This window comes from Podarcis erhardii (assembly GCF_964252035.2).
Source record: "Podarcis erhardii genome assembly, chromosome: 14".
NCBI lineage: Eukaryota > Metazoa > Chordata > Lepidosauria > Squamata > Lacertidae > Podarcis > Podarcis erhardii.
Window position 1 is genome coordinate 48,525,732 of NC_138503.1, and position 17,859 is coordinate 48,543,590.

At 50.8% G+C, this 17,859-nt stretch overlaps 1 protein-coding gene across 2 annotated transcripts in view; it reads right to left on the reverse strand.

Moving 5' to 3' along the window:
- Positions 1–17,859, reverse strand: part of MYO15A (myosin XVA) — a 98,417-nt gene that overhangs the window by 31,812 nt on the left and 48,746 nt on the right. For both annotated transcript variants that reach the window (XR_014151037.1, XM_081839454.1), the window contains exons 33-43: positions 16,651–16,745; positions 15,957–16,074; positions 15,184–15,248; positions 14,525–14,713; positions 12,481–12,562; positions 12,004–12,142; positions 10,521–10,629; positions 3,213–3,342; positions 2,549–2,670; positions 1,800–1,859; positions 1,017–1,092 (exon numbers count right to left, since the gene is read on the reverse strand). Coding sequence is in view for 1 of the 2 variants with exons in the window: in XM_081839454.1 (XP_081695580.1) it covers positions 1,017–1,092; positions 1,800–1,859; positions 2,549–2,670; positions 3,213–3,342; positions 10,521–10,629; positions 12,004–12,142; positions 12,481–12,562; positions 14,525–14,713; positions 15,184–15,248; positions 15,957–16,074; positions 16,651–16,745 (1,185 nt within the window). In the remaining variant the exon portion in view is untranslated. The remainder of the gene's footprint in view (positions 1–1,016; positions 1,093–1,799; positions 1,860–2,548; positions 2,671–3,212; positions 3,343–10,520; positions 10,630–12,003; positions 12,143–12,480; positions 12,563–14,524; positions 14,714–15,183; positions 15,249–15,956; positions 16,075–16,650; positions 16,746–17,859) is intronic.

Consider the following 17,859-nt stretch of genomic DNA (forward strand, 5'->3'; position numbering starts at 1 on the left):
TTCTTATCTGCCCCATGTAGGGATATCGCGGAGCGAAGAGTCGGGTCCAGAGGGAGCACACTTCCCCACCAGCAGGCAGCCACAGTCTGCCTGCACGTGTGACCCTGGGGTGCAGGAAAAACTCCCCCTCAGACAAGCCATGGCTGTCTGGAACATCGTTTCCTAAGTCTGACCTTTTGCGGTCTCAGCAGTCAGCGGTGTCCTGTCTGTAACCCTTTTCCATGAGACTTTTGTCTCCATTTGTCATACACTGTGCAAGGGGAAAATGACGCGGTGGAAACAGGTGCCAAAATAGCTTTGTACCACCCCACGATTTCAGGACGGAAGATGTGTAAAGGTCACAGCCCAAAAATGTATTTGCCTGGCTTGCATATTTGTCTCAATAAAAGGAGGCTCCACAGGAATGGTGGTAGCTCGCTTCAGACCACCTGTGCGCAGCTCACATGATGATCAACGCCTGTCTTGGGCCTTCACTTCAGCCCCAGCCAGCAAAGCCAACGCAGCCAGGGATGAGAAAATTCAACAGTTTCTCGAAGGCCGGGGGGCCCATCCCAACTTTATGAATCTGTCTCATGTCCTTCTAAAGCCTTCTGAGACAGCAGACACCAGCACATCTTCTGGCAGTGAATGCCATAAATAAAGTAGGTGTGGTGGGAACAACACACACCTTTGTTTGTCCTAAATCAAAGCCCAATCACTGGATGACCCCATAGCTATTGCATTATGAGAAATGGAAAATAACTTCTCTTTCTTTCGTTCTCTTCCTTCCTTCTTATTTCTCTCTCGCCCCACCCTCGCCACTTCCTCCACACCATGCAAATTATAATAAACACATAATTTATCTGTATATAAATGTTTATTCCCTTGTCCCTCCTTGGATCCTCTTGAACAAATGGGCTGACCTTTTTTTTCCTGGAACTCATTTCAGGTCTATGGCTTTATGTTGCCCTGGGGCAGGATTGGGGAGGGAGGAGCCAAAGATAACGAGCCCCCCCAGCTGAAACAACAAGGCTTACCGAAAAGGGCCTTCATGCGGAGTCTCTCCTCCTGAGTGATGCGTATGCAGGCCTCGGACAAGGTATCGTTGAAGATCTGCAAGGAGAAACGCATTGCGTCAGCCTTCCCCAACCTGGTGCCCTCCAGATGTTTTGGACGCTGGCTCCCATCAGCCCCAATGAGTCGGCACCCAAAACATCTGAACGGCACTAGGAAGGCTCCTTTAGAAGTACCAAAACTCATAAGAACGCAAGACAACCCTGTGCTGGATCAGGCCAATGGCCCATCTACTCCAGCATCCTGTTCTCACAGTGGCCAACCAGATGCCAGGGAGGATCGACTGGCATTTTCATTGCATATCTTTAGGTGCCAGGCAAAAACCTTCCTCTTCTCCCAGACCTTTTGCAAAGTAAACCATCTATTACCTTTCAAACAGGGGTGGGGGGTATTGCTTTATATGTTATTATGTTATGCATTTTTGTGTTTTTATGCTACAAACTGCCCTATGATCCTTGGATGAAGGGCAATATTAATAATAATAATAATAATAATAATAATAATAATAATAATAATAATAATAAACAATGTGGGATCACACTTCACTGCCCCGATACCATCATGAGCTCAAGTAACCATGAATGCACAATATTAAGGACATCCTCAGAGTGGATGCCGAGGTGGAACTCTCTCAGGTCACGTGTGGCTGTGTGCATTGCAAGGGATCTGGGGTGCACCTCTTGGTGCAAGGAAAGATCTGAGGAACAGCCCTACCGAAGCAGCTGGAAGCAGAACTGGAATCTCACCTGCCGGAAAAGGAGATCTAGCACAAGAGGGTTGTTGATGCTGTCCTTTGGGTAGAAAACCTGCCAGGAAAGAGAGCAGAAGGTGACCAGGGAGAGAGCAGAACCACCCTAAGAGCACTGCTGGAACAGACCAAGGTGCGTTCATCTAAGCCAAGGGTGGGGAGACATTTTCGGCCTGAGAGCCGCATTCCCTTCTGATGGACCTTCACAGGACCACATGGCAATGGTGGACGGGGCCAGAAGAGAAAGTGGGTGGGTGGGTGGGGGAACAAATGTACTGTATTTTTTGCTCTATAAGGCTCACTTTTTCCCTCCTAAAAAGTAAGGGGAAATGTGTGCGCGTCTTATAGAGCGAACGCAAGCTGCACAGCTATCCCAGAAGCCAGAACAGCAAGAGGGATTGCTGCTTTCACTGCGCAGCGATCCCTCTTGCTGTTCTGGCTTCTGAGATCCAGAATATTTTTTTCCTTGTTTTCCTCCTCCAAAAACTAGGTGCGTCTTGTGGTCTGGTGCGTCTTATAGAGCAAAAAATACAGTGCATTTTATTTTTCTCCAGTCTTTATACACCCTTCTCCACCCAAGTAAACGTGTCACAGCTTATGTAGATAGAGGGAGGGCGCTCCACAGGGCAGGCGCCACTACTGAGAAGGCTCTCTGCCTGGTTCCCTGTTACCTCCCTTATCATATCTCTTCCAACCCCGCCTTGTTAATGAGGAAAAGGCGAGAGCAGCCTTACTCAGGGGAAATACCTCTTTCCTGAGATAGATTTTCCAAGAGACATTGCGGTATGCATAGAACTCCTCACTGCAACGACGGTGAAGCCGCGTCTGGATAAATTCATCCTCAGATGATAGTTCACGTGAGACCGACACTAGAAAAGAGGAATTGGTCAATAGCTGTGCTGGAGAAGGAACAGCCTGCCCCCCAGGGCTCTCTGTTAAGTAAGGGAAGGCCACATTCCCTACCCAAGGAGCCATGGTAGATCACACAAGTATCATGTCTGAGGCCTGGTTTAGCCAAAGCATGGTCTGTTTGAACGTCCAAACCCAGCCCAGTAGACTAACCATGGCTTGCTTTCTGGCATCAAACAAAGCCATGGTTTACTGTTGGCTCACAAACCACGGTTTGTTTTAACTATGGTTCAGCATTATGTCTGAAACCAACAGCCTTGCTTAACCACCGTTTGTTTGGCCACCCCCAGTCCAGGTGCTCTCCAAGCTACAGAGGCACGAGTAGCTGAAAAACAGAACATTTACGCAGGAGGGAGAAGTAAAAGATGGCACCTCCCACCTGAACTTACTTCAGAGCCCACCACCTCATTCTGCTGCATGTGAACACCAGGCCTCAGGCAGCCCAAGAGGCAGTTCATCCAGTCAAGGAATCAAGCACAGAGAACACAAAGCCATTCTTTACCTGGAGAGGCCTCGGGGAAAGATCTGCTGATGGCGGGTGGCAGGCGGATGGCAGAGGGCACAGCCACCTTGGCACAAGTCACAGGCTTCACCATGGCTACTGCCTCCTTGGCTCCCAACTCCCTGATGACCTGCAAGCAAGCCAATCCCCACATCACACAGCCGCAAACCTGAGCTGGCACTCAGAGCATGTTCAGCGGGAGCACTGCCAGTCCTGGTTTGACCAAAGCCACTTCTGCCTTAAGGAGGAGGTGGGGTTAGGGGAATCACAGCCCCTCCAAGTGTGCAGTGGGTGGAGGCCAGCCCTGCCTGACTGGGGAGAATCCTGGCCGCGTCACCCCCTAGCCAGCCAATCAGCTGGTTCGGGGGCGCGGCCTGCCCTATAAAGGCAGGACGCGGCCGGGGATCTCCCTCTTTGCCGCCCACCGGCTGTTCCAGTTTCCCACCCTCCCACCCTATAAGGTGCTATGGAACTTGGTTGGTCGCTGTTGAGGGGCCTGGTAGGAATTTTTCCACTTGGCAAATTGGCACCAGCCACTTGGTTTTCACCTACCTCGTGGCAAATCGTCACAACTTTCTGGGAATTGGCGGTTAGGCATTGGTATTGTTCTGTAGAAGGAAGAGGGGAGGTAGTGCCATCACCTGCCCCGCATATTGAAGGGTAGTCTGTTAAAAGATTCCAGGGGGCATGGCCCTATCTGAAGCCTAGGGAGGTTAGGGCCTAAGGCAGGCCCCCTATCGGTGACCCCGGGGGAGTTCCTACTTGAGCAGGACTCCCCCTACTGGTGGTTAACCCTTCCTGGACTTCAAGCAGACGGGCTGGAGATGGATTTAGTCATTTAGGACCAATGCCTAAGCCAATACCACCCATCACCTATAACCAATAAAGTTGTGGCTTTTTTAAGCCCATTAACCTTAATGTCATGTGTCATTATTTCCACCTGGGGGGGGTCGGGAACTCGCCACGTAACAAGCAACACACACGGGGCTGGCACTTTTATTGTCTTCTTTCCTAGATGGGTCCCTAAATCAGAACTGGGTGTTATGTACTGAGTTGAATAGGATCCAAACTGCAGCAGTCTGATTGGTCCTAGAACAATAGGCTCCAAAAGGCAGCAGTCTGATTGGTCCTAGAACAATAGGATTCAGAATGCAGCAGTCTGATTGGTCCTAGAACAATGCAGCAGTATGATTGGTTAGCAGGAACCACCCAATCATGCTCCAGATAGAAGTGAATCCACAACCTGATTGGCCTACAGTAGAATCCTGGAATTAGCCAATCATGTGCAGCCCATTGTGTAAATAATGTATATAAAGCAGATACTTTGAGGGGACATTCATTCATTCCTCCTCACCACTATGAGCTGAATAAAGAGCATGAAATCACTTTGCGACTCTGAGTATATTTCACTGGCGACGAAGGTGGGATCCCGCTGAGCTGACTGCCACACACAGCACCGCAGCACCGCCACCTGCCGCACCGCTGCCTCGCACCGTGTATCCAGGCTTCAGCTCCGGGACACAAGGAACTCAGAATGGCAACTGACAGCAGCTTCTCGCCATTCAACCCAGCATCTGGAGACTGGGAAGCGTACGCCTCCCGTTTCACCTTCCTCCTAGAAGCCAAAGGGGTCACCGATGAAGAAGACGCCAAGAAGAGGGCAATATTCTTCAGCGTCTGCGGAGAGGAGACATTTGAAATCGCCCGGGCTCTCCTTGCGCCTGAAGACGTCGCTACTGTTCCATACAAAACAATAATGGAACAGCTGAAGGGGCACTTTTCGCCACAGCCCTCAGTGGTGGCTCGTCGAAATGCCTTCTACGCAAAGCGGCAAGCCCCTGGGGAAACCATAACTGGGTTTGTGACCTCTCTCCGCCAAGCTGCCCGGTTCTGCAACTTCTCAGAGCTGGAGAACATGCTTCGTGACCGCCTCGTCGGTGGCCTGAAGGATGAGAAGCTGCAACGACGCCTCTACGCTAAGAAGAACCTAACGTTCCAGGTCGCTCTGGAGGAGGCCCTGGCAACGGAAGCTGCTGAGAGGTCGACGCAAGAGGCACGGCTGAGCCAGCCGTCCCAACCGAGGGTCCACCACGAAGACCTCACCAACGACTCGGGATCCGACAGGGAGGAGGTGCACCGAGTACAGCAGCGCACTCAAGCAGCCCACATACCACAGCTGCCTCGACGAGAAGGAGGGAACTGCGCAAGCTGTGGAGAAAGTCACGAGAGGAGGACCTGCCGTTTCCGCAACGCAGAGTGCAGGCAGTGCAGAAAATTGGGACACATCGCCCGGGTGTGTCGGGCTCGGCCCACCCGAAGCCAGGCATCAGATGACCAATCCAAGAGCCCCAGGTCCCGGGGCCCAACGCACCAAGGCAACTCGACGGAGCTCACAGACTTCCAGGTATACCAGTTGCCCCACCCCAACGTAGAGAAAATTTATGTAGAGGTACAGATAGAGGGGGCCCCATGCCGCATGGAGCTTGACACGGGTTCAACTCTATCCATAATCTCGGCAAGGACCTTAAGGAAACTGTGTCCTACTGGGGGTCCCAAACTCAGGCCGGCCCCATTCACCCTCCGGGACTTCCAGAAACGTAAGGTCCCCACAATGGGGGTGGGGACCTTCAGGGTGCAATACCGAGGGCGGACGCGGCAACTGGACTTGCTTGTGGTCAAGGGCCCCTACATTAGCTTACTGGGGTTGGCATGGTTTGGACCACTGGGACTAGCCATCACCGGGGTGAACCACATGAGCTTACAAGTGGACGTGGACGCCATATGCAAGGAGTTTCCGGGGGTTTTCGATGGGAAATTGGGACAGTATACGGGCCCCCCCATTGCTCTACAGCTTGACCCCGCAGTACGACCAGTCAGGCTCAAGGCCCGCCGGGTCCCATTCGCCCTGAAACCCCGTATAGACGAGGAATTGGACCGACTCGTGGAGCAAGGAGTGCTGGAGCCGGTGCCTAATGCCCCCTGGGAAACCCCAATCGTCACACCCGTCAAGCCTAATGGTTCGGTCCGCATCTGCGCAGACTACAAATGTACCATAAACAAGGCCCTCATGGCCCATGCATACCCAGTGCCAGTGGTCAGCCATGTCCTTGCCACCCTGGCTGGGTCGAAAATTTTTGGCAAGCTGGACTTGGCCCAAGCATATCAACAGCTGCCAGTAGATGAGGCCACAGCAGAGGCACAGACGATTGTGACGCACAGAGGAGCGTTCAGGGTAAAGCGGCTGCAATTCGGGGTCAGCGTGGCACCAGGCATATTCCAGAATCTAATGGACTCTCTCCTTAAAGGGATTCCTGGTGTCACCCCCTTCTTTGATGATGTGTTGATTGCCGGGCCCACACCAGAGGAGTTTGAGGACCGCCTCCGCACTGTTCTGCACCGTTTCCAGATGGCGGGTCTCAAGGTGAAGCGGGAAAAATGTCTACTAGGAGTGCCTCAAGTGGACTTTCTGGGATTTATGGTGGATGCAGAAGGGGTTCACCCGACTGGGGACAAGGTACGGGCCATTTGTGATGCCCCAGCGCCCAAGAACAAGACTGAACTTCAGGCCTTCTTGGGATTATTGAACTTTTACCATTCCTTCCTTCCCCACAAGGCGGCGGTAGCGGAGCCCCTACACAGACTCCTGGACAAGCGGGCCCCTTGGGTGTGGGGCCAGCGCCAGGAGGCCGCATTCCAGGCAGTCAAGGACTTGCTTGTCTCAAACTCGGTCTTGGCACACTTCGACGAGAGGCTGCCGGTGGTGCTAGCATGCGACGCCTCGCCCTATGGCATCGGCGCTGTCCTGGGACACCAACTCCCGGATGGAAGAGAGGTACCGGTAGCATACTTTTCCCAGACACTCAACGAAACCGAGCGGAACTACTCGCAAATCGACAAGGAGGGTCTGGCAATCGTGAAGGGAGTAAAAAAATTCCATGATTTCTTGTACGGGCGGCCCTTCACCGTGGTGACTGACCACAAGCCGTTGCTTGGCTTGTTTGCCCCCGAAAAGCAGACCCCCCAAGTGCTGTCTCCTCGCGTCCTCAGGTGGTCAATTTTCCTTGCCAGCTACCAGTATGCACTGATTCACCGCCCTGGAAAGGCGATGGGCCATGCAGACGCCCTCAGCAGGCTACCACTACCGGAAACAGGCCCCGACCCAGCACCTGCACAAGAGGTTATGAGCCTGGAGCTGCTTCCTGACCGCCCCATTCAGGCACAAGAAGTTGCACACCATTCCAAGAAAGATAGGGTCATCTCCCGGGTCCTGGACTGGGTGTGGAGGGGATGGCCCAGCCGCAGCCCCGGGCCAGAATTCGCCGGCTACACAACCCGCAAACATGAACTGTCAGCCCACAAGGGGTGCCTGTTATGGGGAAGCAGGGTCGTTGTTCCCCAGCCCCTCCGCAAAAGGGTCCTCGCAGCCCTACACGAGACACACCCAGGGGTAGTAAGAATGAAGGCCCTTGCCAGGAGTTATGTGTGGTGGCCGGGGATCGACGGAGAGATAGAGGCCTGGGTCAAACACTGCCAGGCCTGCCAGGAATCCCGCCCAGATCCCCCAAGGGCCCCAGTCCAGTCCTGGGAGTCCGCCCGAGCACCATGGTCACGCCTGCATGTGGACTTCGCTGGCCCCTTTCAGGGGAAAACATTCTTCATAGTGGTGGACTCCTACACCAAATGGCTGGAAGTCGCACTGGTACCGTCCACTTCTACGTCCGCAGCCATCCGGGTACTACGCAGGCTGTTTGCAACCCACGGGCTCCCTGACACTCTCGTCTCAGACAACGGGACTGCATTTACATCAGGAGAATTTCAAACCTTCACAGTGCAGAACGCCATCCGCCACATCCGTTCGGCGCCATTCCACCCTGCCACCAATGGCCAAGCAGAACGCATGGTGCGGACCACCAAGGACACCCTTCGCCGCATGACGCAAGGGGATTGGGAGTACCGCCTTGCCACATTCCTTCTAGCACAGCACAGCACCCCCAGCTCAACGACTGGCCGGAGCCCCGCTGAACTACTAATGGGTCGGCGCCTTGCAATCAGATTGGACCGCCTTCACCCCGATAGAGCTCAGGATGAGGTAGTGGTGGGGGAAGGCAGGAACCCCCGGACCTTCGAGGCCCAGGACCCAGTGTACGCAAAGAATTTTGGGGCAGGCCCTGCATGGGTATCTGCCACAGTCACCAGGGTCACGGGCCCCGTGTCGTACGAGGTGCTAACAGATGGGGGGCAATGCTGGCGCCGCCACTGCGACCAGATACGGCGACGATTCCCGGGAGAAAACCAGGAGGAGGAGGACAGGTCAGAGGAGTCCCAAGGGAACAGTGGGGCAGTGAGGCCCATAGAGCAGCAGGGGCAAGCAGGAGAGGCAGAATCAGTAAATACAGAGAGGACCCGCGAGGCCGAAAGGACACCGGAACCAGAACCACGACTGAGCGAGCCGGTTGCGCCAGACCAAACAGCCCCATCCTTGGAACACGAGCCAGAACCTGAACCCCGGACCAGGGAACACCCCAGGCCGCAACGCACACGTAGGCCACCGGCGTACCTTGAGGACTATGAATGCGACCTTCCGGGCAGGACTGGAACTTAGAGGGGAGGGGTGTTATGTACTGAGTTGAATAGGATCCAAACTGCAGCAGTCTGATTGGTCCTAGAACAATAGGCTCCAAAAGGCAGCAGTCTGATTGGTCCTAGAACAATAGGATTCAGAATGCAGCAGTCTGATTGGTCCTAGAACAATGCAGCAGTATGATTGGTTAGCAGGAACCACCCAATCATGCTCCAGATAGAAGTGAATCCACAACCTGATTGGCCTACAGTAGAATCCTGGAATTAGCCAATCATGTGCAGCCCATTGTGTAAATAATGTATATAAAGCAGATACTTTGAGGGGACATTCATTCATTCCTCCTCACCACTATGAGCTGAATAAAGAGCATGAAATCACTTTGCGACTCTGAGTATATTTCACTGGGTAACCTTCTTCAGCCCAAGGGCCACATTCCCTTCTGGGAAGCCTGCCAGGAGCCAGGAGCCAGTGGTGGGTGGGGCCAGAGATAAATGTGGGTGGAGCAAGGGATACAAATTTCACCTTGGTGAAGTAGATGTAGTTTCTGCACACACAGCTCTCTATTCTCCATGCCGGCAAGCAAAAGGCATTGTTATCTGAGTTCAAGATACATTCCTGCCAGGTTAAAACACTCAACGGGATGTAAATCTATGACAGTGGCTGGTGTGTGGAGCGGTAGTCTAGAGAGAATCCCAAGGACCAGATGGAGAGGAGAGCTGCATTTGCACATCCACAACATGCCCTGTTTAGGGCAGCCCTGTTTAGGGACGCTTTTAATGTTTAATAGGTTATTGAATTTTAGTGTTTTGTTGTAAGCCGCCCAGAGTGGCTGGGGAAACCCAGCCAGATGGGTGGGGTATAAATAATAAATTATTATTATTATTATTAGTAGTAGTAGTAGTAGTAGTAGTATTATAACAAGAATTATTAATTATTCTTATTCTTATTATTAAACTTTATATACCACCCTTTGTCAGTAGACCACAGGGCAGTTTAGAACCCACAACAGAAATATACTGCATAATGTAAAACCTATGCAACATAAAAGCAAAAAACAATTACATAAGCACAATTAAAACTGGGGCAACCCAGTCAGAAAAGTAGGGCAAAAGGAAAACAACAGCAGCAACAATTACAATAAGGAGTATGTAACAAAATACAAATTCTCTTAGCAGCAACAGCACAGAAGTAGGAGAAAATCTGCAGCAGGGTATTCAAAATATAAAGGTCACACACAGGTACAGAATCTTCTCTTCAAGGTAGCTCTTAGTCCTGGCCACCTACAGAAAATGGCAGAGCCTCCCGCTCTCCCACCCCAGGAGCTTTCCTCTCCTTGTCTCCTCCCCCTGGGAGATCTCCGCTTCCTTGCCTTTCACTCTTGGCCCTTCCAGCAGCTCTCTGCCGCTTCCATGCGGGTGCAGTCCTTGGCTCCTCAATGGCGTCCCAGAAGGGGAGACAGCAGAGGGATATGTCCCTTTGGTGTCTCACCTTTGAGGTAACTTCCACTGACATTGGCCCATCACGGGGCAGCCCACTGCCTGCAGCACACCTGGCTTTCCTCTCCACATCCTGAAACAGACCCTCAGGATGGGTTGAGCCTAGTTGGGCTGGCCGGCACTGCTTAGATACAGACAACTGATGCTCCCTCACAAACCATTCTGTTTCTCTAATCCACAAGGCGGCCCTGCCTTCCTGTGATGCATGTACTCAGTCGCCCCCAACCATACCGGAGCAGGCTGCGCTGGTGCCTCCGTGGCTGCCAGCTGTCCTTTCAGGATCATCAAGGCTTCCTCGTGGGGATCCATTTTCTTCACAAATACTTTCCCGCCTTCCTTCCTGCAAAGAAATGGAGGTGTATAGATATAGAACCACCAAGGGATTCATGCAAGCACTCCTCTCCAGCTCCCTAATACATACAGGGTGAATCCTTTAAAAGAGGCCCCGAGGATACAGAGTACAAATGTTCCAAGGGGCCTCTTTTAAAGGACTCGCCCTGTAGAACCCCCCACAAGCACAGTCTTGAAAGTTCGGGATTGTTGAGCAAGCCGGTAGTTTGTGGCTGCATTAGGAGACTTAAACTTTGAACCTGGAAGGATAAACACCCGCCATCTATTACACCATGGACCTCACTGCCCCCGGCCACATTCAGACATATCTCATATAGGCCTCCATTTCGGGTGGATGCCTATTTGGACATCTGGAGGGCCTATGGTAACTTGTACGGCTGTCTATTATTATTTATTGGTAATATTATTTCTCAATTACAGATAGGTAGCCATGTTGGTCTGCCATAGTCAAAACAAAATAAAAAAATTCCTTCCAGTAGCACCTTAAAGACCAACTAAGTTAGTTCTTGGTATGAGCTTTTGTGTGCATGCACACTTCTTCAGATACACCATATGAGCTTTTGTGTGCATGCACACTTCTTCAGGTACACGTATGAGCTTTCGTGTGCATGCACACTTCTTCAGGTGTATCTGAAGAAGTGTGCATGCACACAAAAGCTCATACCAAGAACTAACTTAGTTGGTCTTTAAGGTGCTACTGGAAGGAATTTTTTTATTTTGTTTTGATTATTTCTCAAGGATGCTCCCTAGCCAAAATAATGCTCACAGCATTTATTGTCAAAGCTGACAGTTGCAGCAGTTTCCACAGCTCCGAATACCCATGCACACCAGTTTGGTGTCTAAGGGCAGCTTTCCCAGGTATTTGCTCTATGGAACAGCTTCAAAAGCAGGGGACCACTCCCCCTCCACCAAATTTATGTACCTTCCCCTGATGGGCTGCATGCACACACCCAGAGACTGCACCTGTGTGGCAGCTGCCTCTGCTCCGTCCTTTTCAATCCCCTCCTGGTTCTGCGAGACAGCAGTGCAGGAGAGGGTGAGGAAGCACCCAGCCCTTCACTTGCCTGACCTGCCTCTTTCTCCTCTTCTTCCGACCCAGCCTGCGCTCCACCCTCCAGCTCGGAAGCTTCCCCTGCCTCTGACTCTTGCCTCCTGGCCAGTACAGATCCCCACAAATCACTGGCTCCCTTTCCCAAGTCAGACGCCAGCCCTCCTTCCCCCCGGTGTGCACCCTCCAGCGTCTTGCCAGTCTCTGACATTATTTGCACATGTAGGTTCCATGTTAGCAAGAGCTGGCACAACTGCGTGTTTCCGGGGCCTAAAGACTGGAAGAGGTGTCAGCTTTCGTGAGCTTGGATCTGACCTGATGGGTTCTGGGATGCGTGCAGGTTGCTGGTACTGCTTGATAATGTTGCGGATGTTCTGCGTCGGCTCTGGAATGTACTCCGAGTTCAGCTTGGAGTGGCGGACAAGCTCACCAGCACGCAGCCTGGAGGCGGGATCTGTGCAAGGAGGGACAGAAAAAGAAGCGAGACAACAGTGGCCTGTTTGTATAAATTGTGGGTTGAGGAACTTCAGGCTCCAGGGGCCACATGTTGGCCTCCAGGCCTTTCTCTCTGGATCTCTGAACCCTCCCCAGTCCACACCCAGCCATGGCTCGCACCCCACATGTTTTTGCCTGGCTGGCATGTGTCATTCAACTCTGATAATGCCTGAATGGGGGTAGGGGTGAGTGTCAGTAGAAAATAGTCTACTGCGCAAAGGTAAAAATGGCATTCGTTGCTCTCCCTGTTTTTGCCTCTGGCCCCAGCCACCACTGGCGAAAACAGAAACTCCTTACCAGATTTCTGAAAGAACGGCATGTCTTGTGTAAGGCTCGGTGATGCTGCAGAGCCGTCTAGCAGCCCTTTCTCGGCTTCTCTCTGCCACAGAGGGGGTGAAATTGAACACTGGGATGAGTCGCAGCCTCAGAATTCTGGAGCTGGGAGCTAGAACAAAATCTAGAACAGTACTCTTGAGCCACCTAGTCCAAACTGAGACCATTCCCAAGCCCTCTCTCTTGGGTCTTCTCCCCACACTTAAAAGCCATTCCCTGGATATTTGGGTGTGCCCAGAGCCCTCCTGAAACTGCTCCCTCCCCTCCCCAGCTCCACCAAACCTGGTCCATTGCTCTACCGCAGAACTGTGGATTTGAAGACCTGCCGTTCCTGACTGGGCACGCAGCTTGAAAAAAACAAACAAAACCCAGCGGTGATGGCCAGGCCAGCTTTGGAGGTGAGTGAAATGAATACGGGCAGAGAGATATCCAGTGTCGGGCAGCTCGAGGTCACCTAAAGGAGGGCACAAAGATTTCAGCAAAAGCACGCAGTGTCTCCGAAGAGGTGAGGGAAGCAGCCTCTGGGCCGCGAGGGCACCATGGACAGGGCACAAGCCAGACCTGTGCAACCTTCTAGGGTTGTCATCAAAGGCTGGCATAACTGTCGAGGAGACGCACCAGAGCAGGGGGACCCACTGGCATGACCTCCCTGCGCCTGCTCTTCTTCGCCACTACAACTTGCTTGCTCCCCTGGCCCTTGTTCTAGCTTGGCAGGGATTAGAAGGGTGGCATTATGCATCCTGTGCGGCTATCCCGAACGTGCAAGAAAGTCAATCCCAATTGTTGGAGGTCATACACAGTCAAAGGTACATATTACCATATGTGGTGGTATTGTGACATCTTCAAGGAATGCTGTCTTCAAAGAAATAAGCCTGATATACAACAAAACAATTGAAATGTCCCCTGCACTGGCACTACTTGGGCTTAGGATCCCGTCTGTGCACGACTATCCTAAAGATGACCTCTTAACCTCTCTATTGACTGTTTCCATACAGGTGTTGGAAATCTGGTGTTGGGCTGAAGATTGATTCTTGGTGTAACAGAGTATGGTCAATACCATGGCTGAGAAACTAACATGTCAGCTGAGAGTGGCAAATGGCAAACACAATCCACATTCCTTTTATAACATATGGCGAATGTTTATTGAATACATAAATTGTTCAGACTGTGGCAAGAATCCACCCAGCACTCATGGGAAAACGTGGCATGTTCTTTTAGACCAATCCAGTGAAATTTTAACACATGGCATGATAAGAGTCTGTAATTTTATTAGGACAGGTTATTTGTTGTTTACTGTTGTAACAATTATTTTCTCAAAATTTATCTTCTGTACCATGAAAATAAATAAAAGCAGTATTATTATTATTATTTTAAAAGGAAGGTTATAAGGGTTTGTTATTCTGACTGGTGTGTAACTGGAATGCAGAGTTAAAAGTAAATGATCAAATAATCAATTCTAGCGTGCAGGGGGCCAACAAAATAATATAATTTGGCATCTGAACAATTGGCATTATTAATTGTATTATAATTTGGTATTGTGACAATGAGGCTTTTATTGGGTTATTGTAATTGAAAATGAATAAAAATTATTACACAAAAATAAATAAAAAATATAAAAAGAAGGAAGAAACAGCTGTAGGCAAGACAGAGGCACAGTAGCTGTCCTTGCCTGCTTCCTCAGTAGCTCTGTCTGATAAGGAAGTAGGTGGCAGAGATGAAGAGGGGGAGCAGCGGCAGTGGCAGCAGATGCTTATAATGACATTGATGAGGTAGACAGACAGAGGGTGGGGGCCACTCCAACATTTGGAGGAGGCACTGCAACCAGTGATGCACTGGGTGGGGGGATGCAGTCACGTGTCACTGCCAGCTATGTCTTGCGCTCAACAACCATCTCTGGATAACAGGGGGCCCAGAGGGCCGCCCACCTCGTATTTAGCCACTGACCAGAGAACCAAGGACCGCGAGCATCTTCTTTGTGTCTTATCACCTGTACGCTTGAGAGACTCACCTGGGGAGGTAGGCCCCCTTGAGGCCCGGCATCATAGGTGCCGCTCCTCTGGGTCCTGGAAGGGCTTCTGTGCTGGGGGGACCTGGGGCTGGAGTACTGGTTTGCACTGAGTGAGGTTGCACCGGCCAACGCTGCTACAGCGGCCTGCTGCCGTCGGCGGAGAGCCTCCACTTGGGACATGTGTTGAGCCTGCCCCAGAAAGAAAGGGCAGGGGTTAGGGTTGCCACCCTTCTTTTTCCAGCAGGGCTCCTGCGCTTTTAACAGCAGGGCGCCAAGCGGCAGTTAAAGGTACAGGAACCCTGATGGAAAAGAGAGAGTGGCCAATTTTAAAAGGCACATCCCATGATCCCAGGGAGTTAAAGCAAAAGGAAGGAAGGTAGGAAGGAAGGAAGGAAGGAAGGACCATTGTGGGTGCACTTAGATGTGACAGAAATGAGGTTAAGAAGACTGTTTGTTAGTCTGCTGAGCATGTCACTTGTGAATGCTGTACATGGGGAAACAGAAAGCAGGACAGGGCACTGGGTCAGAACTGGAAGCACAGTTCGTCAAATGTAGGAATGCACGGCCCTTTTATAGCATCATTTCTATAAGATGGCTCATTCCTTATCCAGACCCTCGAACGATGCCATGTATGACGCCTGAGTCCTGCCTTTACTTACCAGAAGCAACTCCTGCTGGTTACGGAAAGCTTGCTGTGCCAACAACAAGGCCTCATTTGTTGCTGCTGTGTGGAATAGAAACAAGGTCAGTTATTGTGTGGTATACAGACACTGTTAATAAGGACTTTTTTACAAAGGTGGGGTGACAAGTGCTGTGAGATATAGCTCAGGGCAAGAGCACCTGCTTGGCATGCAGAAGGTCGTAGGTTCAATCCCAGCTAATATCTGGATCAAATTTGAATTGATTTTATATATGTGTGGTTAAAGTTGCTTTTGTATTCATAAAGCGGTTTTTAAACGTCTTGCATATGTAAATGTTTCAGCTTTTTCTTTTATATCCAATTGTTCTATGTAAGTTTTTATTGCATTGTACATTGCTTTGGGAAGCCTAATGGGAGGTGATTCATAAACGGAACGAATCATTGTCATTTTGATGTTCCTTGGATGTTTCAAAGGTGTCCTAGGACAGAGAGCACCCCTCCCTAGGATTGGCATAGCCAACATGTGCCTCTTCCAGGTCTTGTTGGACTACAACTTCCAGCCCCCTGTCCATTGGTGATGCCAGCTGGGACAAACAGTCCAACAACTTCTGGAGGATTCTGGAAGGCACCAGATTGGCTGCCCCTGCTCTAGGAAGACTTTGAAGAAATTGTCAAAGGAAGCTTTCTCTCAATTTTTCTCCATGGGAACAATTCCACATCCATTGTTTCACAGCAGACCTCACTTACGTTGCTCACCGTTTGGCTATGGAAGGCAGCCCTGCCTACACTCACCGGCTGTTTGAGGTCCCTCAGCTGGTACACCGTCTCCATCGCTCTGGCCTCCATTTCCCGCTCCGATCTGGCCTCCTCCCTTCATCCTGTGGGAGACGGCAGCCGGCTTCTCCAGTTCCTGGGTCAGGATGGAACAAATAAGCGTTGGCGCTTGGAGGGAGGAGGGAGGAGGGTGGCACAAATGAAATAAGGCCTAAATTCTAGGCTTTTTCCCAGCATGACAAACTCCAAGATCTGAATGGGAACCAGTCTTCCCATCTAGGTATTTTCATTCTGCCTTGTTGCAAATGTTGTCCCTGCATCATGCCAACATTTGGTGCAGTGGTTTGTGTGTGGAGGCTTGTCCTGCTTCTGGGGTAACTGTTCCCTCACTAGCTGTTGAGCCTGGAAATTGCTGTCCTTTTTGCTGCCACGTTTGACAGAGAATCCAGACAACACTGCTGCCTGGCACACCTCAGAATTTTGTGCATTCACCTCCTGCTTCGTTTTTCTTTTCTTTCTTTAAAATCTGAGGTTCAGAACAATCTGTTTTACCACTTGGGAGAGAGACCTTTTTTTGGCCGCTAACACCAGAAGAAATCTCCCTTCCAGCATTCTGAGAATTAGGTGTCCTTTGAGAAACAGGACACTGGGCCTGACTGTTTAGCATCCACTTTGGGTCTGGGGATTGGGGAGGGGACGGCGCTTTCCTTACCCCATTCCCATAGGACAGAACCGGGTCAAAAAGGCTGTCCAAGTAATGATCCAACCCCTTCTGGCTTCGAGGCTCGCTGAACGTGTCCGAATCTGCTTCCGGGTTCAGAAAGACAAATAAAAGGGAATTAGCCAAAAAGCAGTCCTCATAATGGGATGATTCCTGTGGGGTCCCTCAGCTCAAAATCAGGGTTGCCAGGGTGGTGATTAATCAGAAATGGAGGATGAGGCTCCTGTAAGCTGGGTAGAAGCAGATCATTTTGATGTGGACAGGCAGAGATTTTTAACATCTGCTATGACGAAGGAACATAATTACCAAGCACCTGCCCCACACAGATCACGGTGGAATGACCTCCTGGGTCAACCCATCTTTTATATAACCGATACTTTCATAATGGAAGCAAAGGGCTCTTGGCTAACTGAGTTTGCCTCCGTTTGGGTTTGAGTGTTATTTCTTTATTGTTATTGTTGTATTTAGTTTGTACAAATCCAATAAAACAAATATCACAGGGCAAGGAGGGGAGATAGTGGACAAAGAGGGACTTTCAACAGATGCTGCTTCTGCCACCCAGACACCGTTGTGTCCATCAGCTGTTCGTTGTGGCTTGCAAAGAGGCAGCACAAAAAGTTTGATCCATGCAGGCAAAGGAAAATGTTCCATCTGGCCTCCTCTCCCCTCAGCTGCCAGCTGGGGGCAGCCATTCCATCAGGCTGCCTCAGTGGGAGAGATGGGACTCTGAAGGCTCAGCTTTGCCAAAAGCCCAGGTCCTGCCCCTGCACTGTGCCAGCTGGTCATTTATAAGAGCAACTGTTTAAGAATTGGTGCCTGAGTTTGATTCCCGATCTACCCTCTCTGTCGCTTTTACCCTTGTGTACTGTGCTTTTCTTTCCTTTTTTGGATTGCAAGTCTGCAAAGCAGGGACTGCCTGGTTTTAATTGACTGCATGGAAGTCACTCTGGGAGTCCTTTTGGCTGAAGAGCAGGGTGCAAATGCCCTCAAATTTAACAAAAATGGGTGACATCAGGTGGCTGGCGGGGGGGGGCGCGACATTTTTCTATGAGCGATGTTATGATCTTTTGTTATAATAATAATAATTTATTATTTGTACCCCGCCCATCTGGCTGGGTTTCCCCAGCCACTCTGGGCGGCTTCCAACAAAGATGAAAGATACACTAAAATGTCACATATTAAAAACTTCCCTGAACAGGG